Source organism: Orcinus orca, chromosome 10 (genome assembly GCF_937001465.1).
Source record: "Orcinus orca chromosome 10, mOrcOrc1.1, whole genome shotgun sequence".
Classification (NCBI taxonomy): domain Eukaryota; kingdom Metazoa; phylum Chordata; class Mammalia; order Artiodactyla; family Delphinidae; genus Orcinus; species Orcinus orca.
In genome coordinates, this window is record NC_064568.1 from 26460558 (window position 1) to 26482633 (window position 22076).

General features: G+C 41.6%; 2 protein-coding genes across 2 annotated transcripts in view; one reads left to right on the forward strand and one right to left on the reverse strand.

The window, feature by feature from the left end:
- The window catches only part of SYNPR (synaptoporin), a 290962-nt gene extending 281571 nt beyond the window's left edge, over positions 1 to 9391 (reverse strand). The window contains exons 1-2 of the mRNA XM_004267984.4: positions 9166 to 9391; positions 8985 to 9050 (exon numbers count right to left, since the gene is read on the reverse strand). Of these exons, the coding sequence (XP_004268032.1) occupies positions 8985 to 9050; positions 9166 to 9183 (84 nt within the window). The 5' untranslated portion in view covers positions 9184 to 9391. The remainder of the gene's footprint in view (positions 1 to 8984; positions 9051 to 9165) is intronic.
- Positions 9392 to 9524: 133 nt separating this feature from the next.
- CADPS (calcium dependent secretion activator) overlaps positions 9525 to 22076 on the forward strand; it is a 783217-nt gene continuing 770665 nt past the window's right edge. Inside the window, exon 1 of the mRNA XM_049715275.1 lies at positions 9525 to 9669. The gene's annotated coding sequence lies outside the window, so the exon portion shown is untranslated. The remainder of the gene's footprint in view (positions 9670 to 22076) is intronic.

Genomic DNA, 22076 nt, shown 5'->3' on the forward strand with positions numbered 1-22076 from the left:
ACGTTTTCCTTCACGAATAGGCTATCTCATGACTAAGGAAAAACCCCGTCGTTATTCTCAGAAAGAGGCTTTTCAACTGATGAACAAGCGGCACCAGCTGGCAGAGCCCACGTGTTGAAAGGGCAAAGGCACAGCCCCTCCAGATCACATTATCGGTGTGGATCCCCCCAATGGCCCCTCGTCAGAGCGAATTCCAGGAAGCCTGCTCCCCAAATCTCAAAGAGGCAATGTCTTCTCCTTAAGAAAATTACCAGTTCCGCCTTCTTCGTCCACAAGACACATACACCTCTCCCTGTGCCTAAAGTGCCCGGGACTTAAAGAACAGTCTAGGGGACATGTTTTGAATCTCATGACACTTTGTATTCAGGCCACAAGTGACAGGGACTCGCAGTGAACCTCTGGCCCAGGGCAGCCAATCCATAGCCTGATATGGCCTGGGGCCGACGGTTGTGTCCCCTGAACAAATTATCCACTGAGCCAATCGTATTCCTTCTCTTAGGACGTGAGATGAGAATCACAGAAAGAATGAGCTCAACGAGCAGGAGAAAGGGAACACACCAAGAAGGCAGTGGGATGGCGGCCAAGGCTCGATACCGGCAACACTCTTGCTAAGGCGTTGCCTTGAACCCAAGACCTGCAGCCTGCGCCTGTGCCACTCCTCGCGCAATTATTTTCCCTAAGAGTTCTTTCTCCTTCCGCGCTGTGCAGTGGGCATGCCTGCAGCTGCCCTCTTTCCTTGACAGTTGAGTCAGGAGTTACTCTCCTCCACAACCAAGACTGACAGCTAAACCTTTGTTTCTACGGGAGTCCCTACAATTCCTCTTCACAATGGAGATCATGACAGGTACTTGACACTCCACCCAATGTGTTCTCAAGGATTCATTTATTCATTCTCTATTCTCTTTCCTCCCTCCTTCTTTCCCTCACTTTCTTCAACCAGTACTTACTAAGCACCTACTGCCTGGATGTTTTAGGTTTTTTATTGAAGTACAGTTGATCTATAGAGTTGTGTTAATTTCTGCTGTACAGCAAAGTGATTCAGTTATACATATATATATATATATTCTTTTATTTATTTATTTGCGGTACGCGGGCCTCTCACTGCTGTGGCCTCTCCTGTTGCAGAGCACAGGCTCCGGACACGCAGGCCCAGCGGCCATGGCCCATGGGCCCAGCCGCCCCGCGGCATATGGGATCCTCCCAGACTGGGGCACGAACCCATGTCCCCTGCATCGGCAGGCGGACTGTCAACCACTGAGCCACCAGGGAAGCCCTATACATTCTTTTTTATATTCTTTTCCATTATGGTTTATCTCAGGATATTGAATATTGTCAATTGCCTGCTTCCTATGTTCAATTGCCTGGGTGTTTTGGTGGGACTTATGAATGCCCCTGGAGGTGTTCCTACCATGTGTCAAGCACTGTGTTAGATACTTAGAATGTACTGATGAACAAGACAAACAAGATCCTTGTTTTCACAGAGCCTTTAGTCTGTTTGAGGAGCTAAAATGTAAAAAAAAAAAGTCACTAAACAGTGTGCTCTGGGAGCCATCAGGAGACTGACTTCATCTGGAGGGACCTCCCTACTGAGAGGCCCTCCCAAAATAAGTGATGTTGGACTTCCCTGGTGGCGCAGTGGTTAAGAATCCACCTGCCGGGCTTCCCTGGTGGGGCAGTGGTTGAGAGTCCGCCTGCCGATGCAGGGGACGTGGGTTCGTGCCCCGGTCTGGGAAGAACCCACATGCCGCGGAGCGGCTGGGCCCGTGAGCCATGGCCGCTGAGCCTGCCATCTGGAGCCTGTGCTCCGCAACGGGAGAGGCCACAACAGTGAGAGGCCCAAGTACCGCAAAAAAAAAAAAAAAGAATCCACCTGCCAATGCAGGGGGCATGGGTTCGATCCCTGGTCCGGGAAGATCCCACATGCCACAGAGCAACTAAGCCCGCGTGCCACAACTACTGAGGCTGCGCTCTAGAGCCCGCAAGCCACAACTACTGAAGCCCACGCACCTAGGGCCTGTACTCCTCAGCAAGAGAAGCCACCACAGTGAGAAGCCCACGCACCACAATGAAGAGTAGTCCCCGCTCACCACAACTAGAGAAAGCCCACGTGCAACAAAGACCCAACGCAGCCAAAAATAAATAAATTAAAAAAAAAAAGTCCAAAAGAAGTGATGTCTAAATTGACACCTGAAAAGAGAAGAGGAATTTTCCAGCCAAAGGGGGGTTGGTGAAAAGAGTGTGTGTTCTAAGCACACGAAGGGGCATGTGCAAAAGTCCATCAGCCCAGCAAGAGACCATCACCAGGCCCCCGAAATATCTAATAAAGGTGAAATGTGTACAGAGCAAGAAACAGGCTTTTAGTGTGAGAGCGAAAAGGGTTGAGGGTGGATTTCCTCCAAGTTTTGATGATGCATCAGTTTCAACAGACAGCAGGTTCCAAAGAGATCAAAAAGACTGGGGCAAAAGCTAGAGGATGGAGAGTGGTTGAGAAGGGCTCAGCCCCGCAGGGAGCAGAGATACTTCACACCCCAGTCTTCATCAATTATCCCATGATATCCAGAGTCTCCTAGATTGGAAAAAATTGCCTCTTATCATCACCATCATCATGATCACAACTATGTTTTACTTTTGGAGGACATTTAGTAGTTTACAAAGTGTTTTACTTGCTTGTTCTTACTTAAAATTTCCAAAACTATGAGAAGGTAGGCAAGGGGTATTGTCCCCAAAATTCAGTGAGGAAGTGAGGTTCTCACAGGATGGCTAAGCTAATAGAATGAACGAGAATAATTACAAATACAGCCAAGGTCAAAGACAGAAGGAGAAGACTCAAAGGAAAGTCATTGTTTTGTAGATGTATTCCTTAGAGGTTTTTTATTATTTTTTTATATTAACATAAAACTATTTTTCCTACTTGAATCAGGAAGAAATGTGAATCCTCTGGGGAACAGAGAACTAAGGGTGATGTTTCTACTTGAGCATGAGAGCAGGGTTCTTCTCCTATTTTTATCTGGGTGATTCCCAAGAGCCAGGTGTACCTGGGTATTAGGGTGTGGTTAGTAAGTGCCTTATAGTGGTTGATGCTATAAGAACCTTTGTCTACACCCTGGAGAATTCAGTTGGATACATGTAACTCTTTCAAGAATAAGCAACGTCTATGGATTATGATTTCAGAAAGATCAGGAAAACTGTCTCCTCACACCTCAGCAAAAAATTCCTTAGAACTAAGTTCCTGCAATTCTTCTTTTCCTTTAGGTCCAACACTGGCCTCTCTGGAATGTTCCCTGAATGCAATTATTCCAAGGAGCAATTCCCTAGAGTCACACATGCTATGGTAAAAAAAATCCCTGGCAGCAAGGTATAAGTGGTGAGGGGCTCAAAAGAGGCACACACATAACTGTGAATATAGATTTTCTACGTCAGAACTTTGCTAAGGCTCTAACTTGCAAGAAGTTGCCATAATGTTATAAATTACTCTCCGGTAGATTTCTACTTCTTCCTTTTTCATCATTCCCAGAATCACTCAAATTGTTATCATCATTATCACCATCATCATCATCATGTCATCATCATCACCTTCACAATCATTTGCTGAGCACTTTTTATAGCCCAGGCACTATGCAAGGTGGTTTATGTGAATTAAGTCATTTATAGCAATCCTTTGAAGTAGCAACTATTGATGTTATCAGTCCCATTTTACAGATGAGAAAAAAATGATACCTAATAAAGTTAAATAACTTGCCCAAGGTCACCAAGCTAGTGGAAGAATAAAACTGGGATTCAAATCCATACGCAGTATTTTAATCTTTTTTTCTGTATTCGTGGCGCAAAATGCCAATGTCTTAATGAAACTCAGAAAAGCATGAAGGGACAAATCCATTAGCCCACTGGGGAGCTGCTCTTTTATGAAAAGTGTATTTATTGATTCATATTTCCTTTATACATGATTTTTGTCACTTGAGAAGCTAGAAGTTATAATTAAATCCAAATTAATGTAGCTTTGAAATTACATCCCACCCTCAGTGGCAGACTGCAGCTCATAATTTAAACAAGTTGTATGTTAGAATTCCTGTGTTATTTATGCTTAGAAAAGAAGAGTTGTCTGACTCATGCACAGGTATTTTTAAAAAAATAGAAAAAAAAGACCCATAAAATAAGGTTAAATTATTGGCTTTATAATCAAAATCTTTTTCTATGTATTTTAAATGAAAAGATACTGATTTTTAATTAGAACCTACTCTACCTTGGTTAATTAATAACCAACAGACAATAAAACAATATCAAAGACAATTGTCGTCTCTTGAGTTAGTCTCTAAATATAAACACTCCTTGGCATTTTCAGAAAACGCCTGAAATACATATCAGAGTGGGTGAGATAAACACTGCAAAATCGGATAGCACCTGCCTTTTAACGTTTCTGAGGATTAGGGATAAGTTACAGCAGGTGCCTGCCGCACTGAAGGAAGCAGAAGAGTGTAGCATTTAAGAGAACACAGTTTGGAGTGAGAATGTCAAATCTTGGCTTTGCCATTTCCTACAATTTTGTCCCTGATGAGTTATAAACATCCCCTGAATTCCGTGGTGAAATGGGAATGTAAGCCATACAGATTCAATACGATGATGTATGGAAAGCACTGGAATATAGTGCCTCATATGAAGGCTGCATGACAGAGGTAGCTACTGTTACTTCTCTCCTTAAGAGTTTAAAATGATAACTATATTATATTATATTATATTATATCAAACATGCTTACTGTGTTATTATCAATAACATGATCAGAAATACTATTCATATCAAGCAAGCAGTATGACGTTTGAAAAACATAGATCAGAATTCAGATTCAGGAATGAAGATTAGAGAAGCAGGTACCTCCATTTAAATCAAGGAGCTCTATGCCTCGTACATCAGACATGCTGCATCTCTGGATAAGCTGGCCTCCTTTGGAAAGGCAGAAAGGAAAGGCAGAATGGAGATATGGAGCCCAGGGGTTGTAGCAGAAATGGCAGCAAAATGGGGGATGGAGGTCAGAGAATAAGAATTAGAGGAATCAAGCAAGTTGCCCCAGCAGTTAATTTTAGAGGGGCGGAGTCTGGACCTGCCAGCCAAGCAAATATCATTTGGGGGAGCTGAAGTCCCTTTGATGCCCTTACATGTGCACCAACTCAAGTCCTGGACAATTTGGAACTGTTGGGGTCCCTACATTCCATTACACATAAACCCACAGGTGCAAATCCAGAGCCTTGCAAATAGTAGACAGAAAAAAGAATGTATTAAGAAAAATGCTTTAAAAGGAAAAAAAAAAAGCAGGCCAAAATTCTACTGGCAAAGAATTGAAGTAGCAAAATAAGAATGATCAGTGGAAGGCAGGATTCTACACCAATTTAGTAAGTCTGAGAAATAAGGTAAGTTCAATTAAAAAAATTTTTTTTACCATCTCCAAATGATGGTTTAAGACATTTTTCTGGACCTATTTTATCATCAGGGAATAAACAAAACAGACCACCAGAGTCAGTGCTGTGTCCTGAATTTTGGTTTTGACCCAAAAGATAGCGGAAAGTCCCCTGACCTCATTTAAGTAGAGATTAAGGATTTGGAAGTTTTGCCTCAAGGTCTTTGAAATTGGCTAAAGCTTTTTCCCTGAAGACTTGACTTTTACATGTTTTTTAAACTTTAAATCTACTGTATACATGAGCCTTTCCTAAGCAAAGAACACATCAATAAAGTGCATTTTCCCCCCAAGGCAATAAATCTCAAAGTGGAGGATGTATTTAGAAGTAATACTGCTTCAAATGGTCAATCCATAGAAGATCATTTAAAATATAAGTTATTTTTTTTAATTACTCATGCGCACAACTGTGGACAAGTGATACGCCTGTAATTCTTCCTGAAGACCACAGCTTTCCTTCACCCTCTTCTCTCCCCACTGAATCTCAAATTATACCCTTTGGGAAAAACATCAGTATTAACAGTTCAGAGGTATACATCTATGGTTATACAAATTACAAACACACGTGCCCACATTCACATACATAACTATATTTTCTTTTTTTATTTTTACAAAAATATTATATGCTATACATTAGTCTGAAATTTGACTGAATACATTTCCCATGTGTTGATTAAAAGAAGGAAAACCGAAAACCACTTTTTTCCACATAACAATTTCATCAAATACTAAGAATGAAACTCATTTTTCTGCACTTAATAATTTTATCAAACACAGTTACCTATGCTGACTGCCAGCACAATGCATATTAATTTAACCCATCTTTTTAACGACAGTATAATATTTCACAGCATGCATGAATCATACATTAACGATTTTCCTATTAACGGACTTACTAATTGTTTCTAGTTCTTTCCTCTACAAAGGATGTTGCAGTAAATAGCCTTGAGCATAGATCTTTACATACACTTTTACTTCTACAGAATAAATACTGAAAAAGAAAAAGGATTGTAGTTCAAAGTCTTTCAAGACTACCAACTTTGAAGCTGTCGCCCCACAGAACAGGAGAAACCAGGTGTTTTAGTGCTCTGTCACGGTCAATTTACACTTTTTGCTGATCACTACTGTTTACCGAGCACCATGAAAGGCACCTGTGGGGAACACAGAAGCAAGCAGAACAAATTTCCTGCCATCCAAGAGCTAGAACTCTCTCCTCACTCTCTCCCACAGAAAACAAAGACCTCAGAGTGACTCTTCACCCATGGCATGCACAGAAGAGATATTTTCCTTTCTCCATTTTGATAAACTTTCTCAAAGCTTCTATGTCCCTGCTCTCATCTCTTGACCTTAGCTCTTTCAAAAGGTAGTGATCAACTAACTTATCTGACCTTTTAAGGTTTCACTGGTCCCTTATTCAGCTTCTCTCCCACAAATGAGAGGCTAATCGCTGATTTACAAGCAAAATATCTTCTTCCTTAGAGCCTTAGAGGCCCAGAAGAGAGAGAGGAAACCAACTATACATAAATCAAAAAAATATTTTAAATGTAATAAGTTCTCTCTCCCTCTCTCTCTCTCTCTCACACACACACACCAAGAAAAGACTATAAGGCAGTGTGATAAATTCTCATGAATAAATGAATGGATAAGATGTCATGGAAGCCCAAAGAGTGGGGTGAATCATTCAGTTTGGGGTAGAGGAAAGGGGAAGAACCAAATATGAGAGAAATCTTCACTGAGGAGGTAATCTTTAAGCTGAGGTTAAAAGACAAACATTTGTTCTCAGCTTGGGCTGTGAGGGCATTCCATATAGTATTAATAAGAATAACAAGAGCCTTAAGGTAAAAAGCGCTTTGGAGTTTGGGGGGCTCCTTGTATAGCTTAGGGTGGTAGTCCTCTAATTTTAATGTGCATAAGAATTATCCAGGGAGCTTGTTTAAAATCCAGATTCCTGGGCACCCACATTCCCAATATTTTTATTTCGTGTCCAGAAATCTGCATGGAAAAAAAAATTCATCCAGGTTTACCACACTCTGAAAGATACTCATAGAGGCTGTGTGTGGGGAGTGACATGAAATAACGTTGCAACTGAAGGGGATACAAACTAATGTTTCAGGTGAGTGACAGTGACAGTGTGAAACAATAAGAGATTCTGTCAGAAATGATGTCAGGCCTTTGAATTTTGTTTGGAGAGACAATGGCTTGACAATGGAGCCTTTACACTGAGCAAAAAAATCACTCTCCCACAGAGAATGTTTGTTGAATGGCTGAATGATCAAATGTGGACAGAACTCTGAGAAAGTCAACTGAAAGCTGCCCAGACTGTGAGTCCTGCTTGCTTTAACCGGTGGCTGTGAGGAAAACAGTTTTAGAATAGCTATCCCCAAACCAATAGTTGAAGCCTTCCAAATGCTGTCCTGATGTTATGTGTGGTTGATATATTTGTGCATTTTTATGCAGGTTTACAAACAAGGCAAATGTAGATCATCCACGTAAGCATGTACCACAGTTTGTGTTGCCAAAGCCGGATACTGGGCCTTGGAGCTAAGATCTGGGAGGACAGAACACGCTCTTACATAACTTCCCAGCTAGTCAGTGATAGGGCCTGTGATTAATGCTACATGACGGGCTCTGAACTTTCTGTTCAGATAGGTTCGCTTGCCTTTCAGAGCTCCTAGCAAGAGAATGTGTGACCCGCAGATTTCACTCTGAATAACCATCATGCAAGCATTGACACTAACATTGCTCTGTGGCCCCCTGGGTAACTGTTTCTGCGCCTCACTCCTCTGCCAACAGATAAGTTGCCCTAGGACTATCAAGTTGTTTGTTAAGGGGACAGAAGAGAAGAGTACTATAACTTCCTAAAGCCCCGTCGCTGAAGCAAGCTCCACAGAGAAGGCTGGGAGGTTCTAGAAGAAATCAGAAAAGCCCTCGAGAGCAGCCAGGGTAGAGAAACTCTGAGATGGGAAGAAGGAGTCGCGCTCTCGACGGCAGTATCTTTCACAGCCTCGAAGCTTCTCTCTCCCTGGAGCTCCGGCTGCGGAGCGCGGATCACAGCGCTTCCAAGCATCCCGGGCGGGGCGGAGAGCTGCCCCAGTGCTCACCAACTTTCCCAGCTTGGCAAAGCCCTCCCCGCTCGCTACTCCGCTCAGCCCCGGTCCCTCCTCTCACGCCCTCACCCCCGCAATAATCCAGGTGAGCAGCCAGAGCCCAGCGGCAGCTCCCCCATCTGTTCCCCTCCCGGTCTCCCCAGGAGGCTTCTTTCCCCAGCCCCTGAGCGTGTGCAAGCGCCTCGGTGACATGAGACATGACACCTCGTCTAAGCGCCTGCAAAAACTCGTCCACGTTCCCGCCTCCAAGCCGGGACCCTACATCCTGTCCCCGCCATCCCGGAATGGCACCTGGGGAGTGGGGAGGATTGAAGGAAGCGGCTTTTGCATCCCAGGCTTGGAGCAGAACCGAGCAGACAGCACCGCACCCGACCTCTCCTCACCTACTGGTTCGCCGCCTCGGTCCCCTCCCCGCACACACACCGCTACTCACCAATTCCAGGGCTCGCAGGAAGGCAAGGGGCTCCTTCAGCACCCGGAAGGTGCCTGCCGAGGCCAGCTGTGGACCAAGGAGGCAAGAGAGAGAAAGAGACAGCGTGAGGAAGGGTCTGGAGACGCAGCATCCGGAGCCCGGGGGTCCCGCGGCATCACCCGCGCTGCCCAGTCGGTCCTACCTGGCTCACGGGGTCCATAGCTCGCCTCGCTCGGTCTTCTCAACCAGTGGTGCCTTTGAAAATGAAGTTTGAGGGCCACTACCGTCCTCGTCCTCAGAGCCAGAAGCCCCCTTTCCGAAAGAGCCGGAGGAGCTAGGCCGGGGAGTGCTGGGTGCCGGGCGCGGGCTCGCGGACGCTGGGTTCTCGAAGCCTGCGCGCGGGTGAGGTGAGCACAGGCGGCGAGAGTGGGAGGGGCGGGTGGGGAGGCGGAGCTGCGGTGGAGGCGGGAGACCGGGACGGCGCTGGAGCCCGCCCAGCGGCCCGGGGGAGGCTGCAATTGGCCAGCTGCGAGGTCCGGAAGGGAGGACGAGGAGGTGGGCGAGGCCCAAATGCGACCTTGGGAGCGGCGCGGCCGCTCGCGCCCGGTTCCCTGAGGCTCCAGGGCAACTTTGGGGCTGTAGGTTTGGGGAAAGCAGGCTGGCACCCTCAGGAAGACGGTCCCCTGCCTGAGGACGGGGTTTCCAGGTAAGAGAGAGAGGCAGCCCACACCTTACGTGGGGAGGTGTGTGCGTTCTGGTGACTTCTGAACACCAAAGAAAGACTGCTGACTCGGTCATTCCTCTCAGCCTTCATGGAACGTTCTCCATGTGACCAAGCAGTGCCAGGTGCTGGGATACATCAAGGAACAGGCTAAACACTGCCCGTTACCTCAGGGGTAAGCGGAGGGTCAGGCCAGGGGGAAGGGAGCTAGAAGGGGGAGAGGGGAAACGAATAAATCATGAAAATATGGGACAGTGTGCCAGGCAGGTAATCCCATGGCCACTGTGTGAGGTCAGGAGAGAATTATAATGTCCATTTTTTAAAGTAGGAAAAAAAAAATAGACTTCGCGAGGCTGAATTTGCTAAGCTAACATAGCTCATGAGGGGCTAAACAGGGATTGGAATTCAAGTTCCTTCAAAACTCATGCTGTTTCTACTGGGATACTTTGCCTAGGATACAACCCTCGAATGAAGCTCCCCCAGTCCGTCATAAATAGGCCTGAGTGCATCCCCACCTCAACTCATACTCTTTCTCCCTTAGTCTGCTAAGCTTGCCAAAACTAGTAAACAACAACAAGACAATTGAGTTCTTTCTATGAATCACAAATTGTGTTAAGGGCTTTATAAACATTACTTCATTAAATATTCACAAAACCCCCATGGGTTAGTAGTAGTGTTATTCTCATTTTAGGGATGACAGAATTGAGGGCCATGGAAGGGGAGTGCAGAGAATGAAGCCAGAGTTGAATTCAAAATAATCAGAAAAGAAGGAGTCGTCGTCTTCAGCACGCTTAGCCATTCCACCATGTAGTTGATATGTCCCCTTCCTTCTCACTCCCTTTGGACTGGACCCCATGTATGAAGTGGTCTCCCAGCAACACAGATAGCCCATCTGTTTACTAATAAGATTTGCCAAAAAGGTCTGGAGTTGGGGGATGGGGGGAAGAGGAGGAGGGAGAGTAATTAATATTCAGGAGTTGGGGAGAAAGATGCAAATGAATAGAGTCTGAGAAGGGGAGGCAGCAGGCCAAAACTGGGTAAGAAAGAGTGTCCAATGTAGATGCCCCCTGCCCGTGGGTTTTGTTGGAGAAAAACTAGAAAGTTAGTGAGTCAGAACTCCAGAGGGCTAGTTGCACCATCTGCAGCCAGCCAATTTTGAGCCTACTGCTCTTCCTACATGCAGATAGAGTCTAAAACAATTAGAAACAAGTTGTTTCAAAAATAAGCCATTATGTAACTACAAATACTTACTGTGTGTCCTGCAATTTTTGTATATGATTTTGTGTGTGAGGTTATCTAACGTCCTCAAGACCTCATGTTTTTAAAAATCTGTCAAAGGGAGCCAACAACATTAATTTAGCTGGTTGTTATGAGGACTCGATGAGGTTTTGTAGATAACGTATCTTGGGCAGAGTCTGGTACATCATAATCTCTCCGTGTGTATTAGTTGAATTAGTTGAATTTCTGCTAACACTTCTACAGAAGCAAAGGTGAAGGCTCAGAGGCCCACATTAGAGGCGTGGTCGATTGTGGCACCGTCTTGTCGCTCTCTGCAGTGCCCCTCCGCTATATATCCTTGCCCCTTTGAACTCAGGAGTTGCAGTGTTACTTGCTTTGGTCAATGGTTGTGGGCAGAAGTGATGAATGCATTTCTGAGCGGAAGTTTTAAGAACTTCTTCATGATTTGCCATCTTGTTAATTTCCTTCTGCTATGATGAATACAATGTACAATATTACACAGAGGCTACACTCACAGCCTGGGTCTTGGCATAAGACTGATGTAGTGTAGAGCTGCAACTGGACCTTGATGGATGTGGAGCTGAGCAAGAAATTAATTTGTAGCTGTAAGCAACTGAGATGTTAAAGTCTTTTTTTTACTACAATGCAGCATAACCTAGGCTGATTGATACAAGTGTTCACACAGCTAGTAAGTAGCTGAACCAAGATTCCACCCTGTATGACTTCATTGTCCTTGAATCCTTCCTCTTTCCATTATTGTCAACTAGCTTATGCGGTGTAACACCTCCTGCATATGTTTAATAATGATGATAATTATCATAATAGCTTATATCATTTCAGTTCTCGCTACATGCCAGCCACTGTGCTAGGTACTTTAAATACATCATTTAAGCATCACCGCCATCCCCTCTTTTATGGATAGTATATCCAGGTTAGAAAGGCTAAGTGATGTGCCTAAGATCATCTAAACATTTGTATCTCTTTAGACAGAGAGATTGATTTATTTAAAATACCATCCACTTGCATTTCATTTGAGCTGAGAACTTGGCGAGGATGAAGTGTGATGACTGAGCCTATTCCCCCAGGCCTGTCTTCACACCCAACGTTCCTCCTTGCTAATACGGTGGCAAATTTTCCAAGTCCTCTAAACACCACGTGAAGGGAGCCAGAACTGTGGCAAATGGCAATGTAGTCGCTTAGACAACAATTGCACATTGTCAGAGGATGCTTCTCACGTTCCAGAAATGTATGAGCTGTCAACAGCTGCGTCACCAAAATAACCCAGAGTTCCATATCCCATTTGCAATGTTAAATACTTTGTAGACATTGGGGCTAGAACCTCTGTATTCGGACCTGGAAATAACATTAGGTTCCTTTAAGAACTGGGTTGGGAGAAGTAGGAGGGATGATAAAACACTGCCACAATATTACTCTCAGTGGCTGAGGGTGACCCCTTCTCTTCTGCCCCATGATGACGAAAGATAATTTCCCTCTTACAATAACAAATCTCTCGAAAGGATTCAATAATCCTGTTAACATTGGTGGAGAGTAAATGATCCATTTTAGTGCCCTGTATTGATTATGTAAATCAAATAGCTTCCAAATTCTTCATTCGTGTTCAGCCAGGAACTTATAGTTTGGAAGATTTCCTTTGACATGTCAAGGCAATACATTCACTTGCTGCAGTGGTTTCAATAAAGGGCAATGTGGACCCTTCCCTCCCCCAAAAGACATTTGGCAATAATTGGAGACATATGAGGTTGTCGCAGCTGGGAGGGGTGGGTTGGTGCTACTGACACCTACTGGCATCTAGAGGGTAGAGGCCAACGATGTTGTTCAACATCCTACAATGCAGAAGACAGCTGCCCACAACAAAGAATCAAATGGAAAATGTCAGTAGTTGCCAAGGTTGAGAAACCTTGATGTATGCATTCGACAAGTAAGGACTGCCTGCTACTATGGGTTAGTATTGCTCTGTAAACTATAAACAGCTTGACAAAATTCCTGAATTCACAGGTCTTACCTTGTAGTGGGATATACCATAAGCCCAATTTGTTCAAGCTCCAATATTTGATGACAAGAAAATAAACAAAATTCAAAAAACCATTTTGAATCTCAAAGAGGGTTAATCCTGAATCAAAACTACCAAAAACCAAAGTACCAACCTGCTGTAGACAGACTTGAGTTATTCAGGCAAATTAAATCTCATTCTCAGGGAATAACATACCTGGGTTTAATCTTCCTATATCTCTTGTGGCAAAAAGGAAAAAGTAATTTAAAATTTTATCCATAGTGGGCTTCCCTGGTGGCGCAGTGGTTGAGAGTCCGCCTGCTGATGCAGGGGACACGGGTTCGTGCCCCGGTCTGGGAGGATCCCACATGCCGCAGAACGGCTGGGCCCATGAGCCATGGCCTCTGAGCCTGCGCGTCCGGAGCCTGTGCTCCGCAATGGGAGAGGCCACAGCAGTGAGAGGCCCGCGTACCGAAAAAAAAAAAAAAAAAAAATTTATCCATAGCAACTTAATACAGGAGGAAATACTACCCACACATTATGATATTTAAAATACTGGAAGTACGTAATGAGTGAAAGTCATTCAAAATATTACATATTTCACCCTCTGCTCATACTACTAACCTTATCTTTCCAAATCTTTTCTTAACTAGTGAGGGTGAAAGCAAAAGCCAGTAGCGTGTTTGTGTAATATTTATTTGTGTGTTTGGTTTGCATGGGGTCACTGGTACACAGGACAGGAGATGGTGTGGAAGTATTTTCAAGATCTCTAATTTTACAATAAAGATAGCATTATCTCTCCACCCAATGATCGGGTAAAGCCATCTTTACTTACCTATGTTTCAGTCTTAAATGGCTTCAATAACATGTAAGGATGTGTGTTTTTTGTTTGGCTTAAAACTTCGTCACAAAATAAGATTCCATAGGCTTCCTATGGAATTTTTAGCATTCAAGTAGGATCATTCTTAATTAACTATCAGAACTGATATAAAATTTCAAGGGTGGTTGGCCAGGGTGAACTCACATCATAAAATGCTTTTGCTATTTCTACTTCCATCTTTGTTTTAAACAAAAGTTATCTGTGTCAGTATGACCAAGCTTTAGTACCTGCCCGTTAGAGGACCAAAACTCATGTCAGAGCAATTATCATTGACTGCAGGGAATAATGGTAACAGTAATCATAATAGTGACTCTTGGAATGTGTTAAGTAGTTGCTGGACAGAATGCTAAGCACCCCTATAGGCATACCTCATTTAATATCCTCATCAACCATATACGTATGTACTGCTGTTTCTTGTTCAGACAAGAAAACACAGGCTCAAAGAAATTTAAAAATCTCAGCTAATCTTTTATGGATAGTAAACAGCAGAGTCATGATTTTTCTCCCACCCTCATAACTTTCCAAGAAAAAGAGGATATGCATTTTCCATTGCAAATCTGAAAAAGTCACAAGCTTTAGGCAAAAATATTTTTCTTGCTGAAACATAAACAAAATTCCTCTGCAGAAAGAAAGTAAAGATGGGCACCATAGTCTATTACTACTTTTATGACTACTACTACTATTATTCCATGAACACAAGTAGAAAAATACCCTCCCCTCTCAAAGGCTCAATCATTCTAATTATTTTTGTCATTCATCATTAGCTGTATTTTCCAAAATGCTCATCATTTTAGACGTTCTCCTTGGATCACTCCCTCGTTTTCATAGACTCGTGGATCACAACAGCATTGAGTTAATCTCACACCACTCACTGCAATTTTTTTTTTTTTTTGCGGTACGTGGGCCTCTCACTGTTGTGGCCTCTCCCGTTGCGGAGCACAGGCTCCGGACGGAGCAGGCTCAGCGGCCATGGCTCACGGGCCCAGCCGCTCTGCGGCATGTGGGATCTTCCCGGCCCGGGGCACGAACCCGTGTCCCCTGCATTGGCAGGCGGACTCTCAACCACTGCGCCACCAGGGAAGCCCTCACTGCAATTTTTGAATGAGGTAAATTCTTCTTCCCCAGGCAAGAGTCCAGCATAAAAGGTAATGACACAAGTTCTGGAATCAGATTCACTGAGTTCATCATATGCTGGCTTGATCACTTCCTAGGTGTGTGATCTTGAACAAGTAAGTCCCTTAAACTCTTGTCACTCAGTTTCCTTATCTGTAAAATGGGGTTAATAATTATACCACCCACATCACTTTGTAAGAAAGAATAAAGGAGTTACAAGTTAAGCACTCAGAAGAATCTAATACAGAAAGTTACTAAAAGGCCAAGAAATATGACCTACCCCAGTGGTAAGGAGATGGTCTATGATATTTGCACCCCAAGTAGTTATCACACAACCACTACTTATAATACTTTAGAAAAATCATTTGTTTTCTTCTATTTCCCTTCTTCTTTTCATAATTCATATTTCTTTTCCCCCAAAATACTTCTCTCTTTTTGGTTGGTAAGAATATTGAGTCATTCAAAACATTTTTAGGAGGGAGGCTTCCTGATACACCTCAAAAAATAACAGTTCAACATGAAAGTTTTTTTATTTCTTTAATGTTTATAACTAGAGCTTTGGCAGGGATTTTTATAATTTTCTTAAAAAATAGTTTTACTTGGCAGTGTTTGCAATCTCTAATAATTTTATTCTTGTTTTAAGAAACATTTATATATAAAAAACTTACAGATGGTGAAGATAGAAAAGATCAGATCGATTCTCTCATATCTTTAATAAAAGTATGTAATCCAAATTGTATTGCATCCTTTTAATTTTAATAAATTCTCCAGATGGTCTTTAGACCTTGTGTTGCAGTATGACAAAATGGCTTTTGCATCTGCTCTGAACGAGGCAAAAGAAAACCTTACCCTGTACAGTGATTCTAAGAACACATTTACTTATTCCTTCCTAATCTAAACCTTTAAGTAAAAAAAAAATTAAGTCAAATATGAAACATTAGAAAATTGGCTCCTTTGGTCCTTCATGGTCATATTCTCTGCTGGCCTGGGTTCTTTCACAGGGCATGACAGCTGTGTGAGGACCCTGCTGGAGCCACTCACACGGAGAGAAGCACAAATCCAGAACCTAAATTAGGTTTTACTAAATTACATTGCACTGCACTTTACACCTGCTTGGCAAATAATACCCAGAAGAAAGGTACAATTACACAGGCTCTTTGCCAGAAATAGAAGACAGGTTTAAAAAAAAATACTAAAAAAGAGAGAAGGAAGGAAGCAAGAAAAAAAGGAAGAAAGAAAGAGGGAGATGAGACAGAAAATGAAAGAATCCTGTCCCCAAACCATGGTCAGCATGGTCATCAACAGCATCCCTGGAAGTTACTTCTATTGAGAGTTTGCTATGTGCCAGGCACTATGATAAGCTCCTTATAACACTATGAGTTAGTTATTATCCATATTTCACAAATAATAAAACTGAAGCATCGACAGATGAATTGCTTGCCCAAGTTCATACAACTAAATGGAAGTGAAGCCAAGTTTGAAGCCAGTAATTCTTGAGAGTTTGAACTTATCTTAATACCTTCTAATTATCCAGAGTCTAAAATATGCATCTCTCAGACCACAACTGGAAACTGGAGATATTGATGAGCCTTTTATTTCGTTACCAACCCCAATTACCTAATTAAATATTACGGAGATGATCACCTACATTCTCAACTGTTTCTAAATTGTGGTAAAGAACACATGGATATCCAGCCTCCCCAACACCTTTTGTTGAAGAGATTATCCTTTCCCGATTATGTAATCTTGGCAATCTTGTCGAAGATCTGTTAAATGTAAATGCCTGTGTTTATTTCTGGGTTCTCGATTTTGTTCCATTGGTCTACGTCTGTCTTTATGTGGGTACCAACTATTTTAATTGCTGTAACTTTATAATGTATTTTGAAATCAGGAAGCGTGACACCTTCAGATTTGTTCTTCTTTCTAAAGATTGTTTTGGTTATTTAAGGTCTTTGTGATTCCATATGAATTTAAAAATTTTTTTCTGTTTCTGTGAAAAATGCACTTGGGATTTAAATAGGAATTGCGTTGATTGTAGATTGATTGCTTTGGGTGCTATGGGCATTTTTAACCTTATTACGGATTCTAATCCATGAACACAGATGTCTTTCTGTTTATTTATGCCTTTGATTTCTTTCATCAGTGTTTATAATTTCACTGTAAAAGTCTTTTACCTCCTTGGTTAAGTTTATTCTTATACATTCCACGTTCTCAATCTTTATATGCTCTTTAGTTTCAGTCTTCTGAGTAATGATTTTTGGAACATCATTTGTTCTCAAGAAAAGCACTGTTCTCATTTATTTTTCAAGATATCCAAAGGATATCTTGTTTTACCTTAGTGTTATAGGACGTTAAATGAGGTGACATGAACATGCTTGATTAAAAAAATAAATTGAGCTATTAATTCATGAAAAGACATGGAGGAACCTTAAATGTACGTTTAAACATTGGAAGCCAATCTGAAAAGGCTACATACTGTATGATTCCAGCTATATGACATTCTGGAAAAGGCAAAACTATGGAGACAGGAAAAACAAGAGTGGTTTCCAGAGGTTAGGGTGGAGGGAGGGATGAACAGGTGGCACACAGAGGATTTTTAAGGCAATGAAGATACTCTGAATGATACCATAATGATGGATACATGTCATACATTTTTCCAATCCCATATAATATGCAACACCAAGATTGACCATATTGTAAACTATGGACATTGGGTGATTATGTTGTATCAGTATAGCTTCATCAATTGTGAAAATTATACCACTCAGGTAGTGGAAGTTGATAACAGGGGAGGCTATGCTCATGGGGGTGGGGAGCAGGGGGTATATGAGAAATCGCTGTGCCTTCTGCTCAGTTTTGCTGGGAACCTAAAACTGCTCTAAAAAATAATTTAATTTTAAAATATGATAGATCTAGCAATTCCAGGTTGATGTCTTGAAGTTAAAAAAAAAAATGTTAATCACTACTTAGTGCTGTTATTTCTCTAGCCAAGGACCGATTATGCTCAATGGTAGAATAAGAAATGGAGCATGTTTATGAAAGTCTTCATTTAATAAAATGAGTGTTGGATTACTTTTTCCTTAGCATGGTTTAAATTAACCAAGAGAAAAATGTAATTTTCTCTGATGGCTTTTATCTCGCTGTATAAAGATTAATTAAAGGTAATGTTTTTTGGTTTAATGTGTAAGTTGCACGTGTTTGTGCCTATGCAGAGTTTATGGAGAGAAATACAAGCACATTAACACTTCGGGCAGCCTTTCTTCTCTTTATTTTACAGATATTTTAAGAGTAATACATATAAAATTTCAAATAATATACAACTACTTAAGGTAGAAATCCCTCTTTTCTACCTGCTACTTCCATTGCCCAGAAGAATATACAATCTCCTGTATAGAGATATATGTGCATGTGTGTGTATATATAAGTGCATATATTAGATATATATACATAAAATATATGAATATATTTGCATATATTATGCGTGTATATATCCCCCAAATATAATATACATACATTATTATATATTTCAAATAGCATATATGCTATATTTTACAGAAATGAGATAATACCATATAGATTATTACATGGCCTACATTTTTCACTTTACATTTTATCATGGTGGGATCTTAGTTCCCCGACCAGGGATCGAACCCACGTCCCCTGCATTGGACCACCAGGGAAGTCCCAGGCTTTCCATATTTTAAAAGCAGTTGTGTGAATACTCATTTCAACTTGAACCCTCACACCTACCTTTCCATGGTCAAGCATTTGTGAGGAAAATTTGTCATTAGTTATTTTCTGTATTCATAAGCACATCATATCTTTATATTATTAGGAAAATAGAATTTATGCTTATAATTGGTATAATATATATTGGGGATACTTAAATATATAAATGGGTTCTTAGTCATTTATTTATTTTTATTTTTTATAAATTTATTTCTTTCTTTTTATTTTTGGCTGTGTTGGGTCTTTGTTGCTGTGTGCGGGCTTCTCACTGTCGTGGCTTCTCTTGTTGCAAAGCATGGGCTCTAGGTGCACGGGCTTCAGTAGTTGTGGCTGGCGGGCTCAGTAGTTGTGGCTTGCAGGCTCTAGAGTGCAGGCTCAGTAGTTGTGGTGCACAGGCTTAGTTGCTCTGTGGCATGTGGGATCCTCCCAGGCCAGGGATTGAACCTGTGTCCCCTGCATTGGCAGGCAGATTCTTAACCACTGTGCCACCAGGGAAGCCCTAGATTCTTAGTCATTTATTATCACTAAAGTTATTTAAAAAATCTTTTTCACAAATATTTCATCTAAGTAAAATTACCTAGAAATTGAAGATTGACACAGTGAAGACATTACAAAAAATTGTATATTTGGGAGACTCACTTTGAATGCTAAACAACTCCATTCAACTCCCCCATATGAAAACAGGTTTGATATTAAGTTCTCTAAATTTTCAAAATATTCCATATTTTCCATGAATATTTTTATATAAACAGAAACAATCACAATCAAACACATGCCTTGTATGTATCAAGAATGGACTGATGGATGTGATCAACGTTCTACAACATGAAGTGGGGATTTGCTCAGCCCCCAGTCTTTCTGCTGCCTGGATGTAGTGTTATTATTGACTGGCACCTTCCTCTCTTTAAAGGCTCTTTGGGGACTCTTTTGCCTCACTTATGACTTGGCATGTAAAGTCACGTGTTAAATTCTGTGCTCATTGTGTCTGTTTGTTTGCATGAAGAATGATTATTCCATGATGTGAAATAATGAATATTCAAGTGACAGGAAATCTGAATTTGTGAAACCATTTCTGAAATTCTTAACCGTATCAGAATATTTTTGCTGAAATGGATGATACTGAACAAATTGCCAGGTTTTGTTTTGGTTTGTTTCCCTTCCCTTGATCCTCTTAAAATGTATTTGATGGAGGCGGGGAAGGTCCCTGAGGCCCCTGAAACAAACCTCAGGCATGACTGGATTGCTCTCTTAATAAAATGTTAGATGGTCATTTAAAATAGTCTTGATTCTGAAATGTAGACTTCCCATTCCCATATAATCATCAAAATGGCAAAACTGAGTAGAAGTTTACTGTTCTCCGATGCCCCAGCCAGGACCTAATGCAGGTAAGAAGCATACACATGGTGGAGGATGGTGTGGTTTGCTTCTTCTTCCTTTTTCTGGCCCTTCCTCTTCCCCTTGTTAACATCTTTCTGACAAAAACAAACAGAGGTCAGTGGAGCAGGAAAGCTCTTAGTTAACTGACATTGTTATAAATTGCTTTATTCTCTTTCAGCCTGAAAGATTTTCTCTTCTTCAAAATGACACTCCCAACTCCTGTTAGGAACCACTCACCTGGTCCCCCCTTAAGCTGAGGCATGTGCCCCTACCTTAGCCAGTCATGTCCTCCTTCTGCAGCTGCTTAGGAACCTGGCAGTCCCTTCAGGCACCCTTTTGTTGGGGTCCTATTGACAGTCCAGGAAAGCCCTATGACAGTGCTCTTAAATGCGGCCCAGGATTGGTCCACGGGAAAAACATATGAATCCTTTTCCCCAACAAACGTTGAGAGAGCATGTTCCCCACAGTTTCCACCACTGGCTTTGACTTCCCCACCATTACCTAACCCAGGATATTTGTCAGATGGGAGCCAGACATCAGCTTACTATTTCCAACTGCCAGGGACACCCATTGAGCCCCAATTTTCAATGAGCTCAGTGCACTTCTGTAGGGTCACCTGTTCTTCAAGCAGCCTAGGAGAGCCCAGGGCCACATCATGATTTTCTTGGACCCTGGGAAGTTTTGCCTTCATGGGCCCTTTCTCTACAAAAACATTAACAACTGTACTTTATGACTCTTTTGGTATAAGGATGAATGTAATCCAATCTGGATTGTTTCTTTTTTTCTACTGATTTTAAAAGAAATGAAACTGTCTTCATGGTTCCTAGTCATTGTGCCTCTTGAGCAGAGTGGGCAAACCAGTCTCCATAGATGTAACCAGTATATAGAACAAGTGAGACTCAGGAGGATGCTGTAACAAATACAACTTTATGTTTGTTTTCTTCCTGTTAAACTACTGGGTACCAGGAACTATCGTAACAAACACAACAGATACTTTTCAACATTTGAATGTAGCAGTTAAAAAAAAGTGATGTAAAGATAGAATAATAAGGCTAATGGTGCTTAAAAAAAAAAAAAGAAATAACAAATGCTTGAATTTGTTTATGTGATACATTCTTCTCTATTCCAGGCCACACCCCACTTGGGGGAATGTGGGCACATGTTTGGTTTGGTAAGGGGTAGCCATGTTTCACACTGATAATGAGGATAGCAACGTCTTTGTTCACTTGGATGGGAGTCTACCTGGTTTGAATCACTACAACATCTGCGAACATTGGCAAGGTTTGCTAGATTTTGTGATTCTAGGCTCCATTTCTTCATCTGTAACAAAGGTTTAGAAGAGATGGTCTCTAAGGTGCCTGTTGCTCTGTAACAAGAAAAGGAAGCAAGGTAAAGTGTATTTTTAAATATAGATGAATCTGATTTAAATCCATTAAGTGGACATAGATTATGACTAAATATTGTTTCTTGAAACAAATGAAACATCTCATTCATTCAACAATTGTTTATTGAAGGTTTCCTTAACACAAACACAATACTAAGTATTGGCATTACAAGAATGAATGCAACAGGCATTGTTCCAGCAGTGCAGATGGAGTGTGAAAGTCTGGTGATCAAATACATCATCCTCTTCTCCACATATTAGTGTATTGAACATCATGGAAGCCAAGATTTTTATTACTGACTGAAAAATAAAAACAGTCCTTACTTAAGGAGACAAAAGACCTGTATGCAGAAAACTATAAGACACTGATGAAAGAAATTAAAGATGATACAAACAGATGGAGAGATATACCATGTTCTTGGATTGGAAGAATCAACATTGTGAAAATGACTATACTACCCAAAGCACTCTACAGATTCAATGCAATCCCTATCAAACTACCAATGGCATTTTTCACAGAACTAGAACAAAAAATGTCACAATTTGTATGGAAACACAAAAGACCCTGAATAGCCAAAGCAATCTTGAGAAAGAAAACGGAGCTGGAGGAATCAGGCTCCTGGACTGCAGACTATACTACAAAGCTACCGTAATCAAGA